The sequence below is a fragment of the Gobius niger genome (genome assembly GCF_951799975.1).
Source record: "Gobius niger genome assembly, chromosome: 2".
NCBI classification, from domain to species: domain Eukaryota; kingdom Metazoa; phylum Chordata; class Actinopteri; order Gobiiformes; family Gobiidae; genus Gobius; species Gobius niger.
In genome coordinates this window covers 27,832,367-27,855,095 of record NC_136853.1, presented here as the reverse complement: position 1 = coordinate 27,855,095, position 22,729 = coordinate 27,832,367, and the positions used below count along the sequence as shown (strand labels likewise).

Below are 22,729 nucleotides of genomic sequence, written 5' to 3'. Positions count from 1 at the left end.
TAATTTATCCTTTTTCTTTTCTTTTTTCCCTTTTTTTTACAATGCCCCCAACCGCGCCCATATAAAACATCCACATTTTTCTTCCTATTAGTGATCTTCATTCTCTGAAAATCATTTTGTGTGCGAATCAACCCAGATACATGTTTTATACCGTACTTTTTCCATAGATGTAACACTTTATCTCACAGCGCTGTGAGGAAGAAGCCGGAAGTGGTAGAGAGGGACTTCCTTCTGGACAATAATTCAATCACTTTTCTTTTTTTAACCAGCGTTAAAGGTTAAAAGCACAGCCGCTTGTCCAGACATGTCTACCGCTTACAAAAACAGGTAGGCAAAAAGTCCTATTTAATTTGCGTTTCAGGTGAACTGTGCAGCGTCATGGTAGATGATCCCAGTTTCCTCTATTTGTTTAGTTTCTAGTCAAACCACAGAAACTTGGAAGAATGGGCTAGCATCACAGCTAAAGTAAACCAGATAAAAACAATTTACAAGCAGTGTTTCAAAAATGTGATCTGCTGCTTTGCAAAACATTTTAATTCAACAAAATAGTAGATATGCACATTGCACTGCATGCTATTATTCCGATTTTAATGCTACCAGTTTAGCTTGATGTTAGCCATAGACATCACACATCAGCTGACCGACACTTCCTGTCTGCAGCAGCATGTTTTCCTCTGTGTGTCTCTTTCACACTACAGATAAACATGGGGAAGATGACCATGATCTAACTTGATTTCTATATTTAACAGTTGTTTACATAGTTTTAGACAATGATGGCACGAGGCATGTTGATCAAAAGAAAAATAATCTGTTTTTCGTTGCAGAATACAGGAATTTAAAGTAGCACTAAGTGACCAAAACATACATTTGAAGACTTTGCAAGAATTATGCTTCAATGGTAATAATGTTTTTTCCTCAAACAATGATCTTGTTTGTTCTATTATGAAAGAGCATTGAATTACTTTCTCTGCTAAAGGTATCCCTTTTGAAGGAGGTATACGGGCACTTTGTTGGAAAGTAAGTTCTATCAGCAATGTTTTGTTTTCTACTCCAGTCTCTGTCTGCGTTTGTCCCTGACTTCAATAGGTGATCTCTCTCCACACTGTACTGTACACTCACCAAAAGCACATGCTCAGTGCTCTAACTCACTTTACAAACACTACACTGTGGTATCTGACTTGTTAATTCAACCCCTTGTCGCCCAGTCGAGTGAATAGCGTGTTCTGCACCGGTTTATTAAATGTACTAATTCCTGGACTCTATGAAGATGTCTGCCTTAAGTGTGTTTATTCCAAGTGTTTTGCCACAAAGACCTGGCCTGCCAGACCACATGGCAGGCATAAGGCTTATGAATGACTGGATGGAGGCGAAGCGTGCGTGCTTGTTTACCTTGACAGTCACAATCATAATTACCTCTACATGTTTTTTCTCTTTTCTAGATTCTTCTCAATTATCTACCTCTTGATCAGACAATATGGGAGTCTTTCCTTAAAAAACAGAGGTATAAATCAATATTTAAGACATGAATAAAGCTTTCTTTCTTATTCCTTTTTCTCATCTTTACATACCGTGCCTTAATAATATTTTTTATTCTGCTTAAATAAATTAAACTGAAACTAACTCTCCTGTCATGCCAATCAGGGTTAAAATGGCTTTGAATATTTCATTGTAATCACAATAGAAGTATGTACATAACTGTATCAATTTACTATTGTATTTTCTCCCTGACAGGGAGGTTTACTCTCAGTTTCTAAAAGAAATGATCATCCAACCTGGTATTGCCAAAGCAAACTTAGGCCTTTCCAGAGAGGATGTGACGTTGGAGGACCATGTGAGTCGGCTCAATCCTCTTGGTGTCTTGATGTACATACAGTATTTTTTTTTTGCTTGTGTAACTGTATCACTCTTTTAGCCACTGAATCCAAACCCTGACAGCAGGTGGAATACTTACTTCAAAGACAATGAGATTCTTCTTCAGATAGACAAGGACGTGAGGTATGAATCCTTTTTAATGCACATGTCTGCCGCAAACATAGCTCTAATGTTAAGTGTTTGCAGGCGGTTATATCCAGACATGGCGTTCTTCCAGCGGCCCACAGACTACCCTTGCCAGCTTATTTTAGACCCTCAAAATGACTATGAGACACTTCGGCGACGTGTCGAACAAACTACATTAAAGGCACAAACTGTAAATCGCAACCGCAGTGGAGTCACAAATGTAGGCCACTTTTGGGTGTGCACATCTGGAATATTATTACTTCATTATTAATGTTTGTTTCTGTTTTTTAGGTTAGCTCTCCTGGAAAGTCTCTGAACCTGTATCCATCAAATGAGTACGAGGTGCTTCCCAATGGAAGTGAAGCACACTGGGAGGTTGTGGAGCGAATCCTGTTCATCTACGCCAAGCTGAACCCTGGCATTGCTTACGTGCAGGGCATGAATGAGGTTGTGGGTCCAATTTATTATACTTTTGCAACAGATCCAAACAGCTCATGGAAAGGTAGGAGCACAGCTTGAATATGCAAGAATAAAATACACTGAGCAAAAATGTGAACAAAACATTTTTGTTTTGCTCTCATTTTTCATGATGTGAAGGCAAAAGACATAAACCTTTTTCTATAAACACGATGGACCAATATTTACCAAATATTGTTTTCAAATCTGTCAAAATCTGTGTTAGTGAGTACTTCTCCTTTGTCAGAGAATTCACCCCCCCAGGGCCCCCACTGATGTGGCTAAACCGCATAAATATTGCACATGTGTGCCTTAGTCTGTCATTTGCCTCACACAGTGCAGCACATCTCATTGTCATACTGTATACAACTATCCAGAGCATCTCAAATATGTTCAATGGGCGGCATGTCATTCAGGCCTAAGACACACCTGAAAATGTTTTATGTCTTTGAGTTCGCGCATGAAAAATGAGAGCCAGAACAAAAGTGTTATGTTTACATTTTTGTTGATAACAAGAAAATGTAACTACTTTGCCTTTTCCTTTATTTTTTACCAGAGCATGCTGAAGCAGACACTTTCTTCTGTTTTACAAACCTGATGTCAGAGAACAGAGACAACTTTATTAAGAGCCTGGATGACTCACAGTGTGGCATTGTCTATAAGATGGAGAGTGTGTACTCGATGCTTAAAGACAAGGATTTAGAGCTGTATCTGAAATTGGTAAGTTATGCAGCAGAGATGTCCCAATTTCACATTTTATTGAAATTTTGTAAACTGGAATGTTGTCATTAGCAATTGGTATGAAAAGGCCACATGTTTTTGAGCACATAGTTATTGTAATAAGCAGTTCTAGAACAATCTCTTTGGGGGTGCATCAGAGTCTGAAAGTTAAAAAAAGAAGAAAAAAAATAGAAAAATTAGTTGCATTCCATGTTTGCACCCTCAGTTTTAGTTTCCCCACAGCAGACCAGGCCCTGGTTGAACTCACTGCTGGCTTATTGCAAGTTACTGTCACTAGAGCCCTAGGATTTATTCTACAAATAAATCAGCAACACTACCATTGTGACCCTAAGATTCACACAGTGTAATTCAACCATACTGTTTATCTACTGTTACTATTATGATTGTTATTACTATACAATATACCGTATTGTACCGTATATACAGTATATATGTTTTTTGTGTGTTTTTTTTTTTACAAAAATCCTTTCATTTAATTCTTCACAGGAAGAGCAGAACATCAAACCTCAGTATTTCACATTCCGCTGGTTGACCCTGTTGTTATCACAGGAGTTCCTTCTACCGGATGTCATTCGGATTTGGGACACCCTGTTCTCAGATCAGGACCGTTTCCATTTCTTGATTATTGTCTGCTGTGCAATGCTAATGTGAATATTTACTATTATTTTAATTATTTCTATCTGTAGTGTTGTCATTGAAATCTGTCTCTATTTACAGACTCATCAGAAACAACCTGCTTGCTGGGGACTTCACTGTGAACATGAGATTATTACAGGTATATGAATAATATTATAATGACTAGTTTAACCTTTCCCAAGAAAAGTTTACAAATGTTTTGTTTTATTTTCAGGACTATCCCATCTCAGATGTACAAACTATTTTGGCCAAAGCCAAAGACCTACAAGATCATTCATAACTCCAGAGTTTATACTTCGTATCAGTTTGAAGCCAGACTGATTTTCTATTCACAACTGTGGGGACTGCCAAACAAATGGGAAGGACAATTGCATTATGAAGATATGTTATGTGGTTGTCCTTGAGCCATTTCTCCCATGGAGATTTCCTACCCTCTGATAATGATTCAATAACCCTACATTGCAATTTTCAGTACATTTACATGTTGAAAATGTTCAGTCATGAAGCCATCAGCAATGCCCCTTCATCTATGTACAGTATCTATCAAATATTTATAGCTTATTTTGAACAATAATGCATGTTTGTTCTTAAAAACGCTATAATCTTTTTTTTTTTTTTATCTAACATGCCTTATCTACACTAATGACGTGACAACAGTATTTCTAAAATGTAAATGTCTAAATGTATTGCCTTGTTGTGAAAGGGGTCAGTCAGTCACAACCAACTCTTATTTATTGAGCCTTGTGTTACTCTTACTGAACAAAATAGGCTTCCATTAAGCAACTAGCTTTTGCATTTATTATCTCTCATTATAGTCGTTTACATTTTCAGGACAATGACATGAATAAGACCAACTTTTTTAAATTGTATGCATGTATATATGTATGTATGTATGTGTGTATTTTATGCTACAAAAACAAGATTCACAAACAGAAAATGTTGAATGTTTCTTGTGATATAAACAATTCTAATCAAAACACAGAATAATAGAATTATTGACCTCTGAAAACACTGGCATTGGCAACTGGACAAGCCATGATCATCGATTTCATTTACCATTTTTATTGCAAAGTGTTGAAGTTAAAATCCAAAATGATTTTGTATTGACCAAATGTTGCAAACGTGAGAAATTTCCCATTTTATATTTAATATGTGCTTCAGGGTAAAGTTTGGATGTCTTACAATTGCATGACTCGTTCAAATATTGTGAACACTTCTGTCTGCCTATTCGGCAGCGTACGTTTTACAGTTTTGTATATGTACAATAAATGATATTTGAAATCTTCAATGCATAGATGAAATGTCGACTGTTTATAAGCCTGACTGATTTGTACTTCAGCGTTGAGTATCATCAGCCTTGGTGCGGTAACTTTTGACATATTTAATTTAAGATTCAGTCTTTTGACAAAAATGTAAATTTTTCATTTCAGTCAAGATTTAGTCAAATAATTATCTTCAATTTTAGTCCACTAAAATTGCATGTCAATTTAGTCGACTCAATCTAAGACAAACTTAGTCGACTTTGCAGCTGTAACATTTATTATAGTCATTTTTAGTCAATGTCCTCTGCTTCATGGAGCTTCTCCCACACGAACAAAGCAGAGCTGTTCCTTGTGGTTCTTTCAAACTGAAAGTTTGGATGATTTTAGTCTCTTTTATTAAGTCGCATTTTAGCTGATGACAATATCTGGACATTTTACTCATAGTTTAAGTCTCAATAAAGTTTTTATTTAGCTAAATTTTAGTCTGTTTGTTTGTTTGTTTGTATACTTTATTGTAAACGAAGGGAAATTTGTGCCGCTTCTGGATGGGGACTCATCTCCAGATGTAGGGCCAGGCTGAAGGCCACTTCCGTCCGTTGTACAGACACTTCTGGTCGAGCGCAAAGCCCATTCATTCATTTAAAGAGGGGGTATTATGCTTTTTTCAGTCACATAGCACCAGTCTATATCACACTACAATGATGACCAAACCTTGTGTTGGTCTGTAAATGCAGTAAATTAGAATAACTGCCTTGTATAAAATGTCTCTTTCAAAATGGCTGTAGTGAATGTCTTGAAATAGGCCTGTCTCTTTAAGAACCTCTGACTCTTTCCGACACGCCCCCTCCACACACTAGGTGTGTTTAAGATGAGCGAGGCGCTGCAGGCGGCTGCAGGCGAGCGGTGCAGCCGGTCAGAATCGCTCTGACGCCACCTGTGCGACGGTGCCCGTATTCTCGTGAGACCGAGGCGGCTGGAGCGCCTTGGGTAGGCGAGCGAAGTTGCTTTTCTCCGCCTCGCTCGGCTGGCTGAACTACAAAGGCCAAAGGGATTGTGGGAAATGAAGTGCCGTAAACACGTTTGCTGACAGAGGACTGACAGATGATTGGATATGAGTTGTGTTTAGATCGGAGACGTGTTGCCCTGACGCTCCGCAGCTCCTGCCTCCTCCAAGATCTACTTAAATCTGCAGAAATGCTTCATATTTGACAGAAAGTGCCGTGTGTTCAACATATGGCCTACATTTTAAATATGCATAAGTTTATTATTCTAGTCCTAAACTGTAAGAGGAGAGTCTGTTATTTTTGCTGTAGTAATGGGGCGTCTGTCTGGTGAGTGGGAGAAGCAGAAATGTGTTCACAAACTTTTAAAATAGTTTTATTCCCAAACTCTTTCTAACAAACGCGAGACGCTGCGTGATCTGAGGCTCCTCTCTGTTCTCGGGGCTGAGATGTGTCTGCCTTGATTAGAGGCGCCTTTCTCCGCCCTCTGACGCCACCGCCTGGTCTCGTCTGGAATCGAGGCGAGGCGCACTTCATCTTAAACACACCTACTGTCTGTGGCATCAGTGGGGAGGGGGTTCTGCTGAGGAGCAGTGGTTGGTTACTCGGCTGGTGACGAAAGCTCGGAGGCGTCTCCAGGAGGTGGGGGCGTTCCTAGGAGGACTCAGGCAAACATATCCCTAAAATGGCTGCCATCAGAGTTTTTACAGATTACTCAATAATACGGTAATGTGCCAAGGCAACACTTCAAGCATGTTTCTAATGAGGTAATGACATAATAACATGATGGAAAGCTTGAAAAAGTCAATTTTGCATAGTACCCCCCCTTTAACGGAGAACGAGGGAAAATATTCTCCACTCAAATGTGATGTTTAGTAGATTGATTTGTGTAAAATGGCCAATGTTCACTTGAACCAACATGTCAACACTGCACCGTTTCTCAGCGCGGCCAAAAAACGTCTTTGTTTTCGTGTAGTAACTAATTTTATGTGGACTTCTCCAGCCCCATGTTAACAGATAGGAGAAAAGGGGCGGGCACAATTCATGACGGCGTCCACGCGAACTTCCGGAATAAGGTGAACAGGCTGCCTGCCTGTCACCTTATAGATTTGGGTAAAGCTGAACTGGAGAAAAGGCATTCGGTTAAGGCGGGAGTTAAGAGGTTAAATGTGTAACTTAATTACGACACAAAAACACTGCACTCGTAATTTCCACTTCACAACTGGAAAAGACCATCTTTACCAGAGCACTTGAAGGCAGCTTAACTCTGCAGTTCGCAGCCAGTTGATCTGCTGTAGGGGGCTGGTATAAATTACAAAAACACGTCATATCTGCGTTTTCTTTTTTTGAAATAAGGTTGCCTGTTGCATCGTAGAAAAGTTGCTTATCGAGCGGTTTTGATCTTTGAACGTGGACAGCGCGTGGCTAGCTGGTGAGCTACCGACCCATAAAGAGGTGATCAGCAAATTACAGCAAAAAAGTGCGCATGTATTATGAGAAAACTTCTGTTTGCGGTTGCTTTCTGTGCATCACAGTGTGCAGTTTAGCCATAGTTTGTTATTCTTTCGAGACTTGGATCCCCCTTTTATTAATTTAAGGGAATATTTTTCATGTATTCCATAACTGGCAATGATCAAATTTAGGAAATGTGTATAACGGTGTGGACACTACACTAATCCCCCTGTCAATATCTGTCACAATGGAAGAAGGACATTGTTATTTTTATTATTAATGTAACTTATTTGTTATAATTGATCTGTTAAAGCAAGAACTGACACAAGGAGGTGAATTCCTTTATGCCCTGTCCAAAGTTCAGTGTTATTATCTGTAGTCCTGTGTTGGGAAATATCAACCAAGATTCAAAAGCAGTTTAGTCACTGACTGTAAGAGGTTGGTAAGCAGAAAGAAATTGGTGAGAAATTTCATTTACGTATTATAGTAAATTACTGCAGAGTTAATCATTACATGTGCTCGTCATAATTAGAATATGAAGAAGTGCATTTGTTTCTGTAATTCAACTTAAAATGTGAAACTAATATGTGATATAGACTCATTACATGTAGAGCAGGGGTCTTCTTTTATACCCGGTGAGCTACTTTTACATCACAAAACCATTGGAGAGCTACTTAAGCTTCGAAGACATGAGTGTAATTATGTGACTTAAAGGTGCATTATGTAACTTTTTATGGAAACCTTTTAGTTGTGCGTAATTGACCTTTTGTAAACCAATGGCTGTACAGGTTACACCTTTACTTTTGATCACGGTGGTCTCAACAACGCTCCAGGATCAATTGTTTTCTTTTCTGGTGAGAGGGTCCGTCAGCAGTGAAAACCTACCAGAAACTCTACAACTAATAAGCCGAATGCCCATCTCGGGTCGCCCGATCCATTATGGGTAATGGTATTTCTTTTGGCTACCAAACAGAAAAGAATGAAAGCTCTGATTTAACCGCTGGAAAGTTGATGATTTAAAGCATTTTTGTCGTCACCTTGGAGCTCGTTACAATATTAGCTTAGGCAAGGCAAGTTGAGGTGAGGTGAGGCTGCGTTTCAGTTTCATGCAGCTAAAATCTGGAACAGTCTTCATGAGGATGTGAGACAGGCCTCAACTCTGACAATGTTCAAATCCAGGCTGAAAACAGTTCTTTTTACCGATGCACATGACTGAAAGTGTTTTATCTGCACTCTCGCCTCTTACTGTAATTGATAAATTTTATGTTGATGTTTTTATTGATTCTATTTGTTTTCTTGTATTTATGCAACTGTGAAGCACTTTGAATTGCCTTGTGTATGAATTGTGCTCTACAAATAAACTTGCCTTGCCTTGCCTATTAGCTTAAAGTGTATTTTTACAACCCGGGCTGCGTACAAGGCCTCAAGTCGCCGATATTCAGAACATTTAAACTAGAATGAGAAATAATCACAGATGCCACCGTTATCGAAATGAAAGGTGCAATGCTAACCACTAGGTCACTAAAAGGTAAAATACGCACTGATAAAAGGTGGGTTTTTTTTCAGATAAAAAGTTCCATAATGCATCTTTAAAAGGAGCCATAATAACCAAAATGATAACAAATAAAGGCTACATATCTCACTTTGCATGTAATGAGTCTATCATATATTCGATGTTCTAATTATATGATGAGAACCTGTATATTCATTAATAGATTAATTTAGCAGACTTATTAAAAAACCTTATTCTTGTCTGGTCTTGTTCTTCTTCAAAGACTTGAGTTATAAAAAAAAGACTTCGATACAGCACATAAAAACATCAGTCTTTGAATATTTCCTGTCTATGATATGTTAATTTTGACCTTATATATATTTCTATGATTTTGACAGGCCAGAATGAGATACTGCAGCACTCGAGGGGGGGTCTGCGGATGGGACTTCCATGATGTCTTGTTCTCCGGCTTTGCTCCAGATGGGGGTATGTTTATGCCTGAAAGTCTTCCTATGCTGAGTCCAGAGACCCTCAGGTGCTGGAGGACCCTTACCTATCCCAAACTGGTGGTGGAGGTGGCCTCGCTGTTCATTCCATCAGAGCTGATCCCCCGACATGATTTGGAAGGTGTGCTGCATTTACCAATGTTATTTAATTCTATTATTTCAACAGGAAAGTGAGCCTGCGCAATAATCTGTGTTTGATTCATGCATTGATCTTTTTGGTGTGATTTATTCAGCTTATTTATTCTGAGGATGTGCGTTCATTGTAGCACTGTCATCTGTGGTGCTGCTGCGCAATGCGTTATTGGAGGCTATTACTCCGCGTCTATAGTAGCCCACATTGTGCCAGAAACATGCGTCTGTTTTTGTCACCACATGAATATTACTGTTGGACAAAGTGATGCATGGGCTAAATTGACCAGAATCAGCCAGAACCCAGCACTGACTGGCAAAGTGAAACAACCGAGCTCTGGCACTTTCAGAGTGGCCTCGAACGCCAGGACACTTCCCTGACATGCTCCACAGAGAGCGCTTCCATTTGCCTGATTTTACGCGTGTTTTAATAACAATAATCGACAGTTCTATAGTTCTAGTTATTTACACCTCTTATAAATGCAAATGCACTTGTGACAGGCTACAGTTTCCTTCTGATGTTTGATGGCACGGGTATTTCCATCGCTACTATTGTTAATCAGTCATCTGTGTGTCAACACGGCCCAAAGCGAAAATCTGTTTGCTGTAGATGGGGAGAGGACTTCATTTTTGCTGTCCAGTCTGTGACATTAATCATCATCCTCAACTACTTTGGGCACAACTTAAGTTCAACAAAAAAACAAACACAGATGTTCGCGCTGTACTGAGCGTCATTAAGTTTTGTAAGCCACGATGAGACAAATGTGGACAAATGCTGTCTTCTGGTGGGGGTTATGGAATCATTCAGAGGTGCCAAGGCAAATATTACAGGAAAGAAACTGCTAAAATACGAACTATGAAGGTTTAACAAGAAACATGCAAATGTTATGCTAACACCAGCTAAAGTTGCGCTAACAGCGGCTAAATGCTAATATCAGAAAAATCCCCTTTTAGAACAGCGGTATGATGTTGTGAAATATTAAATCCGTATGACCTGCATATTAATAGTGAGGGCTGCCCTCTCTCTCGTTTGCCAATCAGAGGCCATTTACAACAACACAGTTGTAAATGGGTTTGTTGGGCGCGTTGATTTTCTATCATCCGGATAAAGAATCAGGCATAAGAACGACATGTTTAACCTGTTAATTTGACTTTAAACCACGTTTTGAAAGGCCCGAAGTGAGGCCTGCCTCCGATGCACTTCCCTTGACGATACAAGGGGGCGCTGTGTCTGCGCTACACTTTTCTACAAAAAAATATGGACTACAAGTGAATATCAGTCTTTTTATGGATTACGTGCTGTAGAATCTTCATAGAGTGCAAATGTCGGGCCCTCTATGCACTGTCCGTGTGGCGCATCAGGATTGTCAATAACTTAATAATAATAATAATAATAATAATAATAATACATTTTATTTATATTGCACTTTACATTTCAAAGAAACCTCAAAGTGCTACAACAGGTGAATAAAATCAGATGAAAACAAAATCTGATTGTTTCAGATTTTGTCCAAACAATTGGTGGACAGACAGGATACAAATTGGAAAAGGAATGTTATGTCAAAGTAAGCAGCATTTATTCAAATACCAGAGACAGCAAGTTGCATTTTCCTGCAGTTTTGTTTACTCTATATTGGAGTCAATACAACCTGGTCAGACCAGTTTGGCCCGGGCCTCTGCAGTCGAAAAGCTGGCCAACTTAAAATGGTGTTTGCAAAACATTAGCATGTTGCTTACCTTCATAGTTGTTTTAGGGGGGTGGTGGGTAAGGGGTGGAAGCACTGGGAAGGGAGGGAAGGGAGGGAGTTCAGCTTCCTGATAGCCTGGATAAAATGTTCTTCAGTCGACTGGACCTGGTTCGTGGATTGCACAGTCTCCTCCCTGAAGGCATTACCTTGAAGAGACTGTGTTATAGGTGCGTAGGGTCCCTGGTGATTCTCAAGGCTTTTCGGGTGAGATGGGTGGTCTTAATGGAGGGGAGAGGGGCTTCTCCGCGGCTCTCATGATGTGCTGGAGGCACCTGGGAGTGTCGATTATAAAATAAATGTGATACAGACAAATGGAAAAATCAAAATGATCATTTTTTATATTGTAAGTACAAAATGTACAACAACGCTATTCTTGATGTACACAGACTGATGTGGATGCCATGGGAGCATTTACTAAAACGACTAGACTAGAAATAAGTTCTATATTTTATGTGTCAATTAAAAACAATCATTTCAAGCATTCATTTTGTATTTTATATTTGTACTTAGAGTACCCATTGTGCAGATCTAATTCTTACACGGTGTCCATGCATAAATCTGTGGTTTATGCATGGACACCGTGTAATGTGTTGTGTCTCACAGCCACAAATGAGGCGGATTATTGGTGACATTTTGCTCAACCATCTTCATTATCTCCCTCACATGAACACATTCAGACATTAGTCCCACCAAAACCTAACCTGGCTAACGCCAGACTGCTCGAATCATTTCGAACTGCACAGCAGCCTGGGGACCATGGCCGAAATTTTCGGATGGATTTGGGAGCCAATCACAGAACGAGGAGGGACGGCAAGATGATGACGAGCTATTCCATATACGGAAGCTTGTAGTTTATTTATGGATAAAAAAGAAAACGTTTATTGACGGATCCAACATGACAACAGCAGATGCAATGGTATTTTTTGATCAAGCTTTAGACCTTGTTCTAAATAGTTTAGCTCAAAAGTTTACAGCGGGTACGTCATACGTCATCGGATACGATGATACGATTAGCTGTGGCGACGTGCAGACGCATGATAGACATTCGTAGCGCCCAATAAATGACTATGGACGATCTTAAAGGGGGGGTATTATGCAAAATCGACTTTTTCAAGCTTTACATCATGTTATTATGTCATTCCCTCATTAAAAACATGCCTGAAGTGTTGCCTTGGCACATTCACGTATTTTTGAGTAATCTGTAAAAACTCTGATGGCAGCCATTTTAGGGATAGCTTTGCCTGAGTCCTCCTAGGAACGCCCCCACCTCCTGGAGACGCCTCCGAGCTTTCGTCACCAGCCGAGTAACCAACCACTGCTCCTCAGCAGAGCCGCCTCCCCACTGATGCCACAGACAGCGTGTGGAGGGGGCGTGTCTAAAGGGTCAGAGGTTCTTAAAGAGACAGAGGCCTATTTCAAGACTTTCGCTACAGCCATTTTGAGAGAGCAATTTTATACAAGGCAGTTATTCTAATTTACTGCATTTACAGACCAACAGAAGGTTTGGTCATCATTGTAGTGTGATATAGACTGGTGCTATGTGATTGAAAAAAGCATAATACCCCCTCTTTAAACCACACCTCTCCTACGAGAAAATGAATTGGTGGTCCCCAGACTAAATATCACTTGTGATTTTAGTCTGGTGTTAGCCAGGATAACCAAAACCACCGCCGGACCCGAATTAACAACTTTCTGAGTGACAGTGCAGGATTTTTGAGGCAGTTGTGGTGAACAGGTCTGGGCTCATTCTACAGATTAGGACATTGCTGGAACACGTAGGGGGAGGAAAATACATAATTTAATGATTTTTAAACTCTGTATAGTCCCTTTAAACTGTGAAACTAATACATGATAGACTCATTACATGCAAAGTGAGAAATGTATAGCCTTTGTTTGTTATCATTTTGATTATTATGGCTCAGCTTCCAAATTAAAAATCTAAAATGAGAATATTTTGAAAATGGACTGTAAGCCATCAAAATTATGACGAATAAAGGCTTGACATATGTCACTGTGCATGTAACGAGTCTATATTATATTTTAGTTTCACATTTCAAGTTGAATTACAGAAATAAATGAACTTTTGACGAACGATATTCTAATTTTCCGAGTTTCACCTGTACAACAATTTAGCTGAATATCACCAGTTTAGTTACAACGGCCATCTTGTTTCCTCCATGAAAAAACTTACATGTTTTGTTTATTTTTAAAGGTTTCGTATGAGGTGATATAATGTCAAATTACATTTCCAGTGCAAATTTCATGAGAAAATTTCATTTTATATGACACAGCTGAAAATGTGAAAGTTGGGATCACCCAGGCCAGTTCTATAGTTTCTCTAATCAGCACAACAGTTTTCAGCAGTGCTAGCATAATTGCACGAGGGTCTTCTTATCTTCACCCATTAGCACGATTAGCTAATACAATGTACCATCAGAACACTGGAGCGATGCGCCTCTGCACATCTATAGGTATTCCATTAAAAATCACCCATTTCCAGCTAGAATAGGCATTTACAACATTAACAATGTCTAGACTGTATTTCTGATTGATTTTAGTGCCTTGCTTTAAAAAAGAAGGACATTTTAAGTGACCCCAAACCTTTGAGCAGTAGTGTGGGTGCGGTACTTCCATGACCACTGTCCACACGCTCCTTATAGAGGGCGCTAACGTGCTGTAATTGTGTATAATGTGAGATTTATGTTTCCATCCCATTAGAATAGCATGGGGGGGGTCGTCTCCATGGCAACACCGCACAAAATACGGTATGGGTTCCATTGGCTTTTTTGATCAACTAGCGTTGGGAACATAAAAACATGGTTGTCAACTTCTAACTTTCCAGAAAAACAAAAGTAATTTTTAGGCCCTTTTTCAGATTTTTTCCACTATACTATTTATTAAAAATCAAAATGCAGCATGTATTTATTCATTTTTCAGTTGATTTAAATTGTCCAGACCAGTTGAGAATTACTGTTCCATACAGGGGTTGCAGAATTTCAGATGTTTTACTTCAGTTTGTTCGCTACTTCCGAAATCAGCTTCACTTTATCGGACAAATATTCTACATTACATTGTTTAGCTATGAATTTCTATTCATAGCTAAACAAAATACCAATGCATGAATAATACAAGATGATTTTCTTTTGTCTTGTTTCTCCCAGCCCTGGTACATGCTGCTCTCTTGGGTTTCTCCGTGCCTGAGGTGGTAAGGATTGCAAGTCTGAAAGATGGCCTCTCTATATTGGAACTCTTTCATGGAGAAACACTGGCCTTTAAGGATTTGGCTATGACCTGCACCGTGCGATTTATTGACTACTTTTTGCACAAGGAGAACCGCAAAGCCATGGTTGTTGTTGGTACGACTTAAAGTTTGGACAAAATTATTTATCAATGATTAATCAGCTCATCATTCTATGTTGCATTTTGTCAAATAACTGTCACTCTTCCACGTGTCTTTAATGCAGGGGAAATTATGTCTTTCTAAACTATATATAAATCAACTTTAAAGGAATAGGCCACCGTTTTTACATACCAAGATATGTTCTTACCTAACCTTAGCCGAGTTAATATATTCCCGTATGGTCTTTGTCCGTGCGCTCTGTCACGCAAACGGAGCACATACACAGCCTCTCCCACATGTCATATAGCTCCGAAAAAGCTCACGATAGAAGCTACCAAGCTCTTCCACGTGTTCCCTATTTAAATAAAGTTATGTGAAGTGTTTTCATGTGAAGTATATTTACACAGAAATGTAACATGTCGATTTTATAAGCAAATAAAAAGGGGTACTATATTGTGAGGCGTAATGATACAAGAGCACAACGTCCGCGCAGTAACTCCTAAAGACTTCCCCCCGCTCACTTCCGTCAATAGAAGCTGCGTGACTTGTAGAGAGCTAGCAGAGAACAGTTGAAGAAGCGTCGATAACTTGTGAACAATGCCTTTTACGTGCATCGTGCCGGGCTGTGATAACAAGCTGAAAGTATTTAGTGTAGTAATGTTTCACAGATTTCCAACTCACCCCGGACGACGACACAGGACTCAGGATCTCTACCATGAGGTAGGAATGCACAGCACTTTCCGAAAATATATTTTCTGCTTGTTGTAAAAGGCTCTGTACAAGTCACACAGCTTCTATTGACGGAAGTGAGCGGGGGAAGTCTTTAGGAGTTACTGCGCGGACGTTGTGCTCCTGTATCATTACGCCTCACAATATAGTACCCCTTTTTATTTGCTTATAAAATCGACATGTTACATTTCTGTGTAAATATACTTCACATGAAAACACTTCACGTAACTTTATTTAAATAGGGAACACGTGGAAGAGCTTGGTAGCTTCTATCGTGAGCTTTTTCGGAGCTATATGACATGTGGGAGAGGCTGCGTATGTGCTCCGTTTGCGTGACAGAGCGCACGGACAAAGACCAGACGGGAATATATTAACTTGGCTAAGGCTAGGTAAGAACATATCTTGGTATGTAAAAACGGTGGCCTATTCCTTTAAGCGACCAGTGGTGGAAAGTAATAAAGTAAAAAGTAGATTAAGTAGATCTGGTTTAGACCTAGTTTAGACCTGGTTTTGTTCCTGTCAGTGTTAATTTCATCCATTGAAATATCTAGTCATATTTTTATTCAAAGTAATATTTTTGATGACTAAAATTTACTTAAGTAAGAATATTGAGTACTTCTTCCGCCACTGTCAGCTTCTAACCACTTTTAATGGTGGTTGCACTTTAAAGGTCCTCTATTATGAGTTATTTAGGATCTCTAAAATACTTCAGGACACTGGAAACTGAAAGAATAAGAATTAAATGAGTACTTTTCTCAATTTAAATCAGGCACTTCAGGGGACACTGGAGGTTCTGCTATCCAGAGTGTGAAGGGTTTGTCTGGGTTGGACGTGGTGGTTGTTTATCCGAGAGGACACATAACTCCAGTCCAAGAGAAACATATGATCACAGCTCTCGAGGATAATGTCCATGTATTTGCAGGTATTTCTGTTTAAGTAAAAGAATGTGTGTACTCGGATAAGGCATTTAAACAGTTGTATGTATGCCCACAGCGGAGGGTTGCTCAGATGAAATTGATCAGCCTTTACGCCGTCTGTTTGCTGATCAGGACTTCGTCAGATCGCACAACCTCATGAGCCTAAACTCGGTGAACTGGTCCAGAGTCATGGTCCAGCTTGTGCACTTTATCTACGCGTATCTTCAGCTCATCGACTTGGACCAAGTGGCGGACCTCGAAGCACTACCTCAGTTGGAGGTTGTGGTTCCCACCGGAGGGGCAGGAAACATTGCAGGTGAATCGGTAACTTTTAGACTTTTAGGGGTGTAGTAATGCACCATGCCACGAAGCACAGCGATGCTAAAGTCTGACAATATGCATCCCACTAAAGCAAGTTTAGCCTATATTTTTCATGTAATTCATAAGCTCCACAGTGCATGTTTGTGTATGTGCGCAGATAACCAGACCGCATGTGCGTCATCATCACTTACCGCTAAACTTTAGGCCGCAGACACTCAAGACAGAGTTACATCCCATGAAATCTTCGTGGCTTTGCAATGGGTTCTCCTGCCGATGACTAGACTGCGATGAATGATAGGTCTAGTGCATCTAGTGTCACAGGCGCAGACTAATCAATGAGCGAGGAACGCGCTTCTCTTTGGTCCTCATGGCCAGTAGCTGACATTCCTGCAATACCACCCCCTGGTGGACAGGAGCAACTCCAAAGGATGGAAATTAGCCCAAGGCTACAATCTTTACACCTTCCAAACACTGCTTTAAAGCCTGGCTCCAGAGAGTTGTTTTTTTTCTTTTTCTATTGCTATGACCCATGTGACAACACTGGGAGGGGTGTCATAGTTTTAATCATTCTGGTTTCTGTGCTGTAGAATTAAAAAGTTTAAGCCTGAGACTTTGACTGACAGGCCCTGGAGCACTGCAGAGGCTCAGCCCGCCTCACGGGGGCAGAGTTTCCTGCTTTTTTTTTTTTTTCCTTTTTTGGAACATGCTCTGTCTTAAAGGAATAGGCCACCGTTTTTACATACTGAGATATGTTCTTACCTTAGCTTTGACGAGTTCTTTAGGACCTGTCTGGTCTTCCCCCGTGCCTTCTATCATGTAAACACAGCTCAGACGGCGTTAACATTTAGCCTCTCCCTCTCTCCACTGTAGCTCCAAAACAGGTCAAGATAGAAGCTACCAAGCTCTTCCACGTTTTCCCTATTTAAATATGGTTACGTGAAGTGTTACACTACAAAGTGTAATTACACAAAATTAAACAATGTGGATTTTCTAAGCGGATAAAAGGGGGAACTATATTGTAAGGCGTAATAATACAAGGAGTAATTTGAAATCCGCGCAGTAATCATCACTTTACTGTGCGGATGCCAAACTACTCCTGGTATTATTACGCCTTACAATATAGTTCCCCCTTTTATCCGCTTAGAAAATCCTTTAAAAGACTGAGTTGTCATGATGGATTCTCTCTCAAATGAAGTAATTAATGTAAATGGAGCAGTGTTAATTTTGACAACATATTTTATTTTAGTTTTAGTCTTAGTCTTTTGACTAAAATGTAATTTAATTTTAGTCGAGATTTAGTCCAAAAAAAAATTTCAATTTTAGTCGACTAAATTTAAGACTAATTTAGTCGACTTTGCATTTATAATATTCATTATAATCATATTTAATCTTGGTCCTCTGCTTCATGGAGCTGCTTCACATGAATAAAGCTCAGAGCTGTTCATTTGACAGTGAATTTAAATGATCTGAGGCTCTTTCAGGCGGTCAACAGAAGTTTGGCTGATTTTAGTCTCTCCTTTTCATTTTTATTTAGTCTTATTTTAGTCGACTAAAATATCTGGACATTTTAGTCATAGTTTTAGTCTCATGAGAAACTTTTAATTTAGTTTTAGTCCAATTTTAGTCGGAAAAAATATCACTAAAATTAAGACTAAATATTTTAGTCGACGAAATTAACACTGAAGTGGAGAGGGGTGATCACAAGACTTCTAGCAATATTAAGTCTATGAGACAAATGTGCCTCAAATCAAATGCTGTGCTTGTTTTATCTGCCATCTAAAACGATTTAGAGAGAATTAACGAGCACATGAACAGTGCGCTGCACGTTATAGCACTACAATTTTGTTTTCTATTTTGTTTTGCATTGTGAGCCTGGGCGCGCATTTTATTATAAAGCAGCTTTAAAAAATTGAAAGCATTGCAAATTTTATTATTCGATTATACTGTACCTTATCTTATCTTACCTAGTCTGTTTATCTTAGCTGGTTACATTGTGAAGAAGATGGGTTTGCCCCTGAGGCTTGTCGCCATGGTGAACTCCAACGATATTGTACACAGGACAGTCACCAAAGGGGATTTTTCCATGGCACCAAATGTCTTACAAACTTTGGCCCCTGCAATAGATATACAGGTACAGTTTTCACATACATTTCATGTTCAGATTTGTTGAGATAGCTCTCGCGTTGTCCATGAACAACATATATTTGATTTGATTAATCAAATAAAATATAAAAAGCGTTATCCATGATTGTTATTTGTTGTAGAATTAAGTACTGTACTTGTTTTTCCTGCAGGACCCATACAATATGGAAAGAGTGTTTTGGCTTCTGCTTGAAAAAGATGGAGCTTATGTAAAGAAAGTGATGGAGGAATTTCAAAATTCACATAGACACACTCTGCCTGAAAACCACCGTAAATTGGTAAAATTCACCGTAAATTGATAAAATTCAACTGTTGAGGCAAACTTGTGTTGTGTCCTCCTGCCAATCTCTCTCTCTCTCTCTCTCTCTCTGTAATTATAGCTCTCACAAGTGCTGTTGAGTGAAACCGTTTGTGATGACGGTATCCTGGAGACTATGAAGAGATGTTGGGAGGAGAACCAGTATATTCTGTGTCCTCATACTGCTGTCGCTGTGTGGCATCACTACCACTGTTCCCATAGCCATGGGCAGCCAAGGTCAGATCCACCCTGGTTATGAAAATCGACTTCACAAACATTGTGAAGCAACTGAGCTCATCATTAAATCATCTTTTTCAGGTGTTACATTGCTACAGCATCCCCAGCTAAGTTTCAGTCAGCAGTTGAAAAGGCAGGCCTGGCTTTTGAGCTTCCTGAAAAAGTCCAAGAGTTGGACAAGTTACCCACTCGATATGAAAATCTGGAGAGAAGCCCAAACTGGTGCAAAGACTGGGAAGACAGACTCCGAGACAAAATTAAGTTTGTGGCTTCAGCTAGAACACACAATGTTTGCTACTACAGATAGCCATGTATTCAAAGACCTTGTAATCTGATTATGTAATCTGTAATTCCATTTTGATTGAAGATTGTTGCAGTACATTATTGTACTATTGTACAATGACAAGTAAAGCACTTACTATTATGCTTGATAATAGCGCAATGTTTAATTAAAGGCGACTGTTTGAATGGGAAAAAGACTGAAATTGTGTTTTTTGGTGAGCCGGACCTCACTGGCTGTGCCCTTGGTCCACCTGCGTCCCGCTGCTGTTTATCTGCCAAAAGTCTCAGATTTCATATTGACAGTTCATTTTAGTTTAAAAAACAGATAAACGCAGCAGTAAAAACTATTTTTTTCCAACTTAGGCTTCTAAGTAAGATAAAGCGCCACTTGCCTTTAAACCAGTTTGAACAGGTTGCTCATGCACTGATCACGACTAATTTGGATTATTGTAATTCTTTGTATTTTGGTCTAAAGCAATCATCGATTCACAGACTCCAAATGCTCCAAAACGCGGCTGCTCGTCTGCTCTCAGGACAACGACATGAACATATCACTGAACATATCCTGTTCTGTCGTCTCTTCACTTCAAAATTCTGTTGCTTGTTTTTAAATCCATCCATGAACTGGCACCGCCTTATTTATCTGAATTGTTGTCTTGGCCCCTGGCAGAGCTCTGCGATCCTCGGGACAACGTTTGCTGGATCGTCTAAGATCTTATTTAAAAAGTAAAGGAGATAAAGCTTTTGCAGTAGCATTAGACAGGAGAGCTTCATAACTCTGTTAAAAACTCATCTTTTTGCAATGGCTTTTAACACGAGATAAGCTGAGCATTTTTCATATTTTTACAGGTGAATTTTTCTTAATGTGTTTTATTGTTCTGTTTTTTTGTAGTTTTGTATCATTGCACCGTGTACCTGTGCAGCACTTTGGGGCAGTGATGACTGTTTTGCAAATGCGCTCTATAAATAAACTTGACCTTGACCCTGACCTTGGCTGCTGATATCCGTTTCTGTTAGTTTAAAACTTGCACTACAATCTCAGTTTATCCTGCAGGTTACAAATTTTTTTGACTCATTCCAAACTCCTTTGAAACCTTCATTTACTGATTTAATGTTGCACTCTACATACATTGTTCTGTGAACCAAAGCAATTCCTGCATAAAGAGTTTTTAGATAACATGACAAATGACAAATTATTATTATCGTTTGACTTGAACATAAGAGCCTACAAAGGTGGAAGTCATATTGTACTTTTTATTGTACTCTATTGAATGTGGCAGGCCTGTTGCATGGTTAGATTTTGTTTATGCTTATTTTGCCACCTGTGGGACAATAATGTTTATCTTATCTTATAATTCACTGAAGTCCGTCATGGCATTGAAGTGTCATGCAAGACCAGGTCAAGTGAACTTGGGGCTCAAGTCAAGTTGAGTGAAGCTATTCATGTCATCGGAGTTACTTAAGCCTTACTTGTACTGTGTGTCTAGTGCTACTTCACTGGTTAACTTCTTATGGTTATGGTGTATTTCATTGTTCCCGTTCAGAAATTTGTATTGTATTTGCATTTGACCCATGCTTTGATGCTGCCGGGGCAACCTGTAAGGAGAATCTGGAGATGTGGAGCCAGGTTGATGCTCACCATCATCTGGCTGGAGGATTCACCTATTGTACATGTATTTTGTGGAAGGGGAAACCGGAGTAACTGGAGAATATCTACACAGACATGGGGAGACCAATCCCCACAGAAAGGCCCCATCCCGGTGGGAATCGAATCTGGGACCTTCTTGCATCAAAGACCAAGAGCAAAGTACCTCCTCACTTCTTCTAAAATCTTCTTCTAAATGTGCAATAAAATCATTTCTCAAATTTACTCACATTTGAAAACACATAGTATTGAGGCTAAGATCAAACTAATAATAATAATAATCATAATATTGATAATAAATTTAAATGGATTTTGGGTGTAACCATCAATCATTACAGCCTGTGCAGAATGATTTGACTGACCATCTTTTGACTATTATTTTTGACCCAGCACGCTGTGACGACTGCAAAATTGAAAATAAATAAACAAACAAACAAACAAACAATTAACGATAATAAATAGTCTATGATGTAACCAAGTGATTAAAGTACTGGGACAGTGCCTCCCTCAGAAAAATTGAAAAACCTTTATTTTAAACATGAGCTGCTTCTCCATGCAGTCTGATGAATTTAAAATATTTGTATTCGTAAAATAGCCACTAAAGGTTGTACAAACTTTGGTGCGGACATCTGCACATGTTTGTGTCAGCTGAGATACAAACAGGTTTCGCATCCCCCACCGCACGTCTATTTGAACCAAAGCCTAGTTTTATTTTCCGACTTCCATTCTTCTTCCTTTTTCCTTTTTATTTATTCTTTTACTTCCAGTCCATTCCTTCATGTTACCTACAATTCTCTTCCGTTCTACACAACCGTATCACATGACCTCTTCCACCGATCACTACTTCTGCACTTATAACATAGCTATATAGCATATAAAATAGCTGGTATCACATTGTTTAACACATGTGGACATTAATAATAGTGAATTGAATCTTCCAGATATTAAATTATTTTTGAACTATTGAGTAAACTTCTATGTCTGTGCCAATTTATATTTTACCCCTTCATAATGCACTTTTCCCTTCTGTCTTTTTATTGAACACTTGTTCTCTCAAATGAAGTAAATTACTCATACATCGTCATACTTTTTTTGTACGTGAACATATATTTTCTGAAGAGAAGAAAACAGTCCTTCTTTCCTGTGTTTGTACACAATTTCCGAGGGACCTTGAATGTAACACGTGCTTTGACAGCTGGACAACTAAACATGGCGGCGGTGGACAAGAACTACCTTTAACAGCTTCTATTATTGTCACCTCGCAGTTTGTAGCTTACGGCACGAACATAGTCAGAAAACAACAGCATATATTGTCCGTTTCTTTCCCTTGTCGTTGTCGACCAGCTGTGTTCTCGGAGGACACAGACACTCAGCAGAGAGGGGGGACAGGCTGGACT

At 39.3% G+C, this 22,729-nt stretch overlaps 2 protein-coding genes across 2 annotated transcripts; both read left to right on the top strand.

The window, feature by feature from the left end:
* Positions 1-199: 199 nt before the first annotated feature.
* tbc1d13 (TBC1 domain family, member 13) lies at positions 200-5,044 on the top strand. The gene is made up of 12 exons (XM_079551598.1): positions 200-327; positions 825-898; positions 977-1,017; positions 1,440-1,501; positions 1,732-1,831; positions 1,913-1,995; positions 2,059-2,218; positions 2,290-2,500; positions 3,011-3,174; positions 3,682-3,842; positions 3,913-3,970; positions 4,046-5,044. Exons 1-12 carry the CDS (start codon positions 305-307, stop codon positions 4,109-4,111), a joined length of 1,203 nt encoding a protein of 400 aa, XP_079407724.1. The 5' UTR covers positions 200-304; the 3' UTR covers positions 4,112-5,044.
* A 2,436-nt stretch (positions 5,045-7,480) lies between these two features.
* On the top strand, positions 7,481-19,863 carry thnsl2 (threonine synthase-like 2). The gene is made up of 9 exons (XM_079551392.1): positions 7,481-7,574; positions 9,437-9,665; positions 14,583-14,777; positions 16,260-16,412; positions 16,484-16,723; positions 18,711-18,859; positions 19,023-19,148; positions 19,251-19,405; positions 19,487-19,863. The coding sequence occupies exons 2-9, from the start codon at positions 9,443-9,445 to the stop codon at positions 19,710-19,712; spliced, it is 1,467 nt and encodes a 488-aa protein (XP_079407518.1). The 5' UTR covers positions 7,481-7,574; positions 9,437-9,442; the 3' UTR covers positions 19,713-19,863.
* Positions 19,864-22,729: the final 2,866 nt, after the last annotated feature.

Coding starts and splice junctions, on each gene's coding strand:
- thnsl2 (XM_079551392.1), top strand. CDS start 9,443: ATGAGATACTGCAGCACTCGAGGGGGGGTCTGCGGATGGGACTTCCAT. Junction 9,666..14,582: donor CCCCCGACATGATTTGGAAG/GTGTGCTGCATT, acceptor TGTTTCTCCCAG/CCCTGGTACATGCTGCTCTC. Junction 19,406..19,486: donor CATAGCCATGGGCAGCCAAG/GTCAGATCCACC, acceptor CATCTTTTTCAG/GTGTTACATTGCTACAGCAT.
- tbc1d13 (XM_079551598.1), top strand. CDS start 305: ATGTCTACCGCTTACAAAAACAG. Junction 1,018..1,439: donor TACGGGCACTTTGTTGGAAA/GTAAGTTCTATC, acceptor TCTCTTTTCTAG/ATTCTTCTCAATTATCTACC. Junction 2,219..2,289: donor ACCGCAGTGGAGTCACAAAT/GTAGGCCACTTT, acceptor TCTGTTTTTTAG/GTTAGCTCTCCTGGAAAGTC.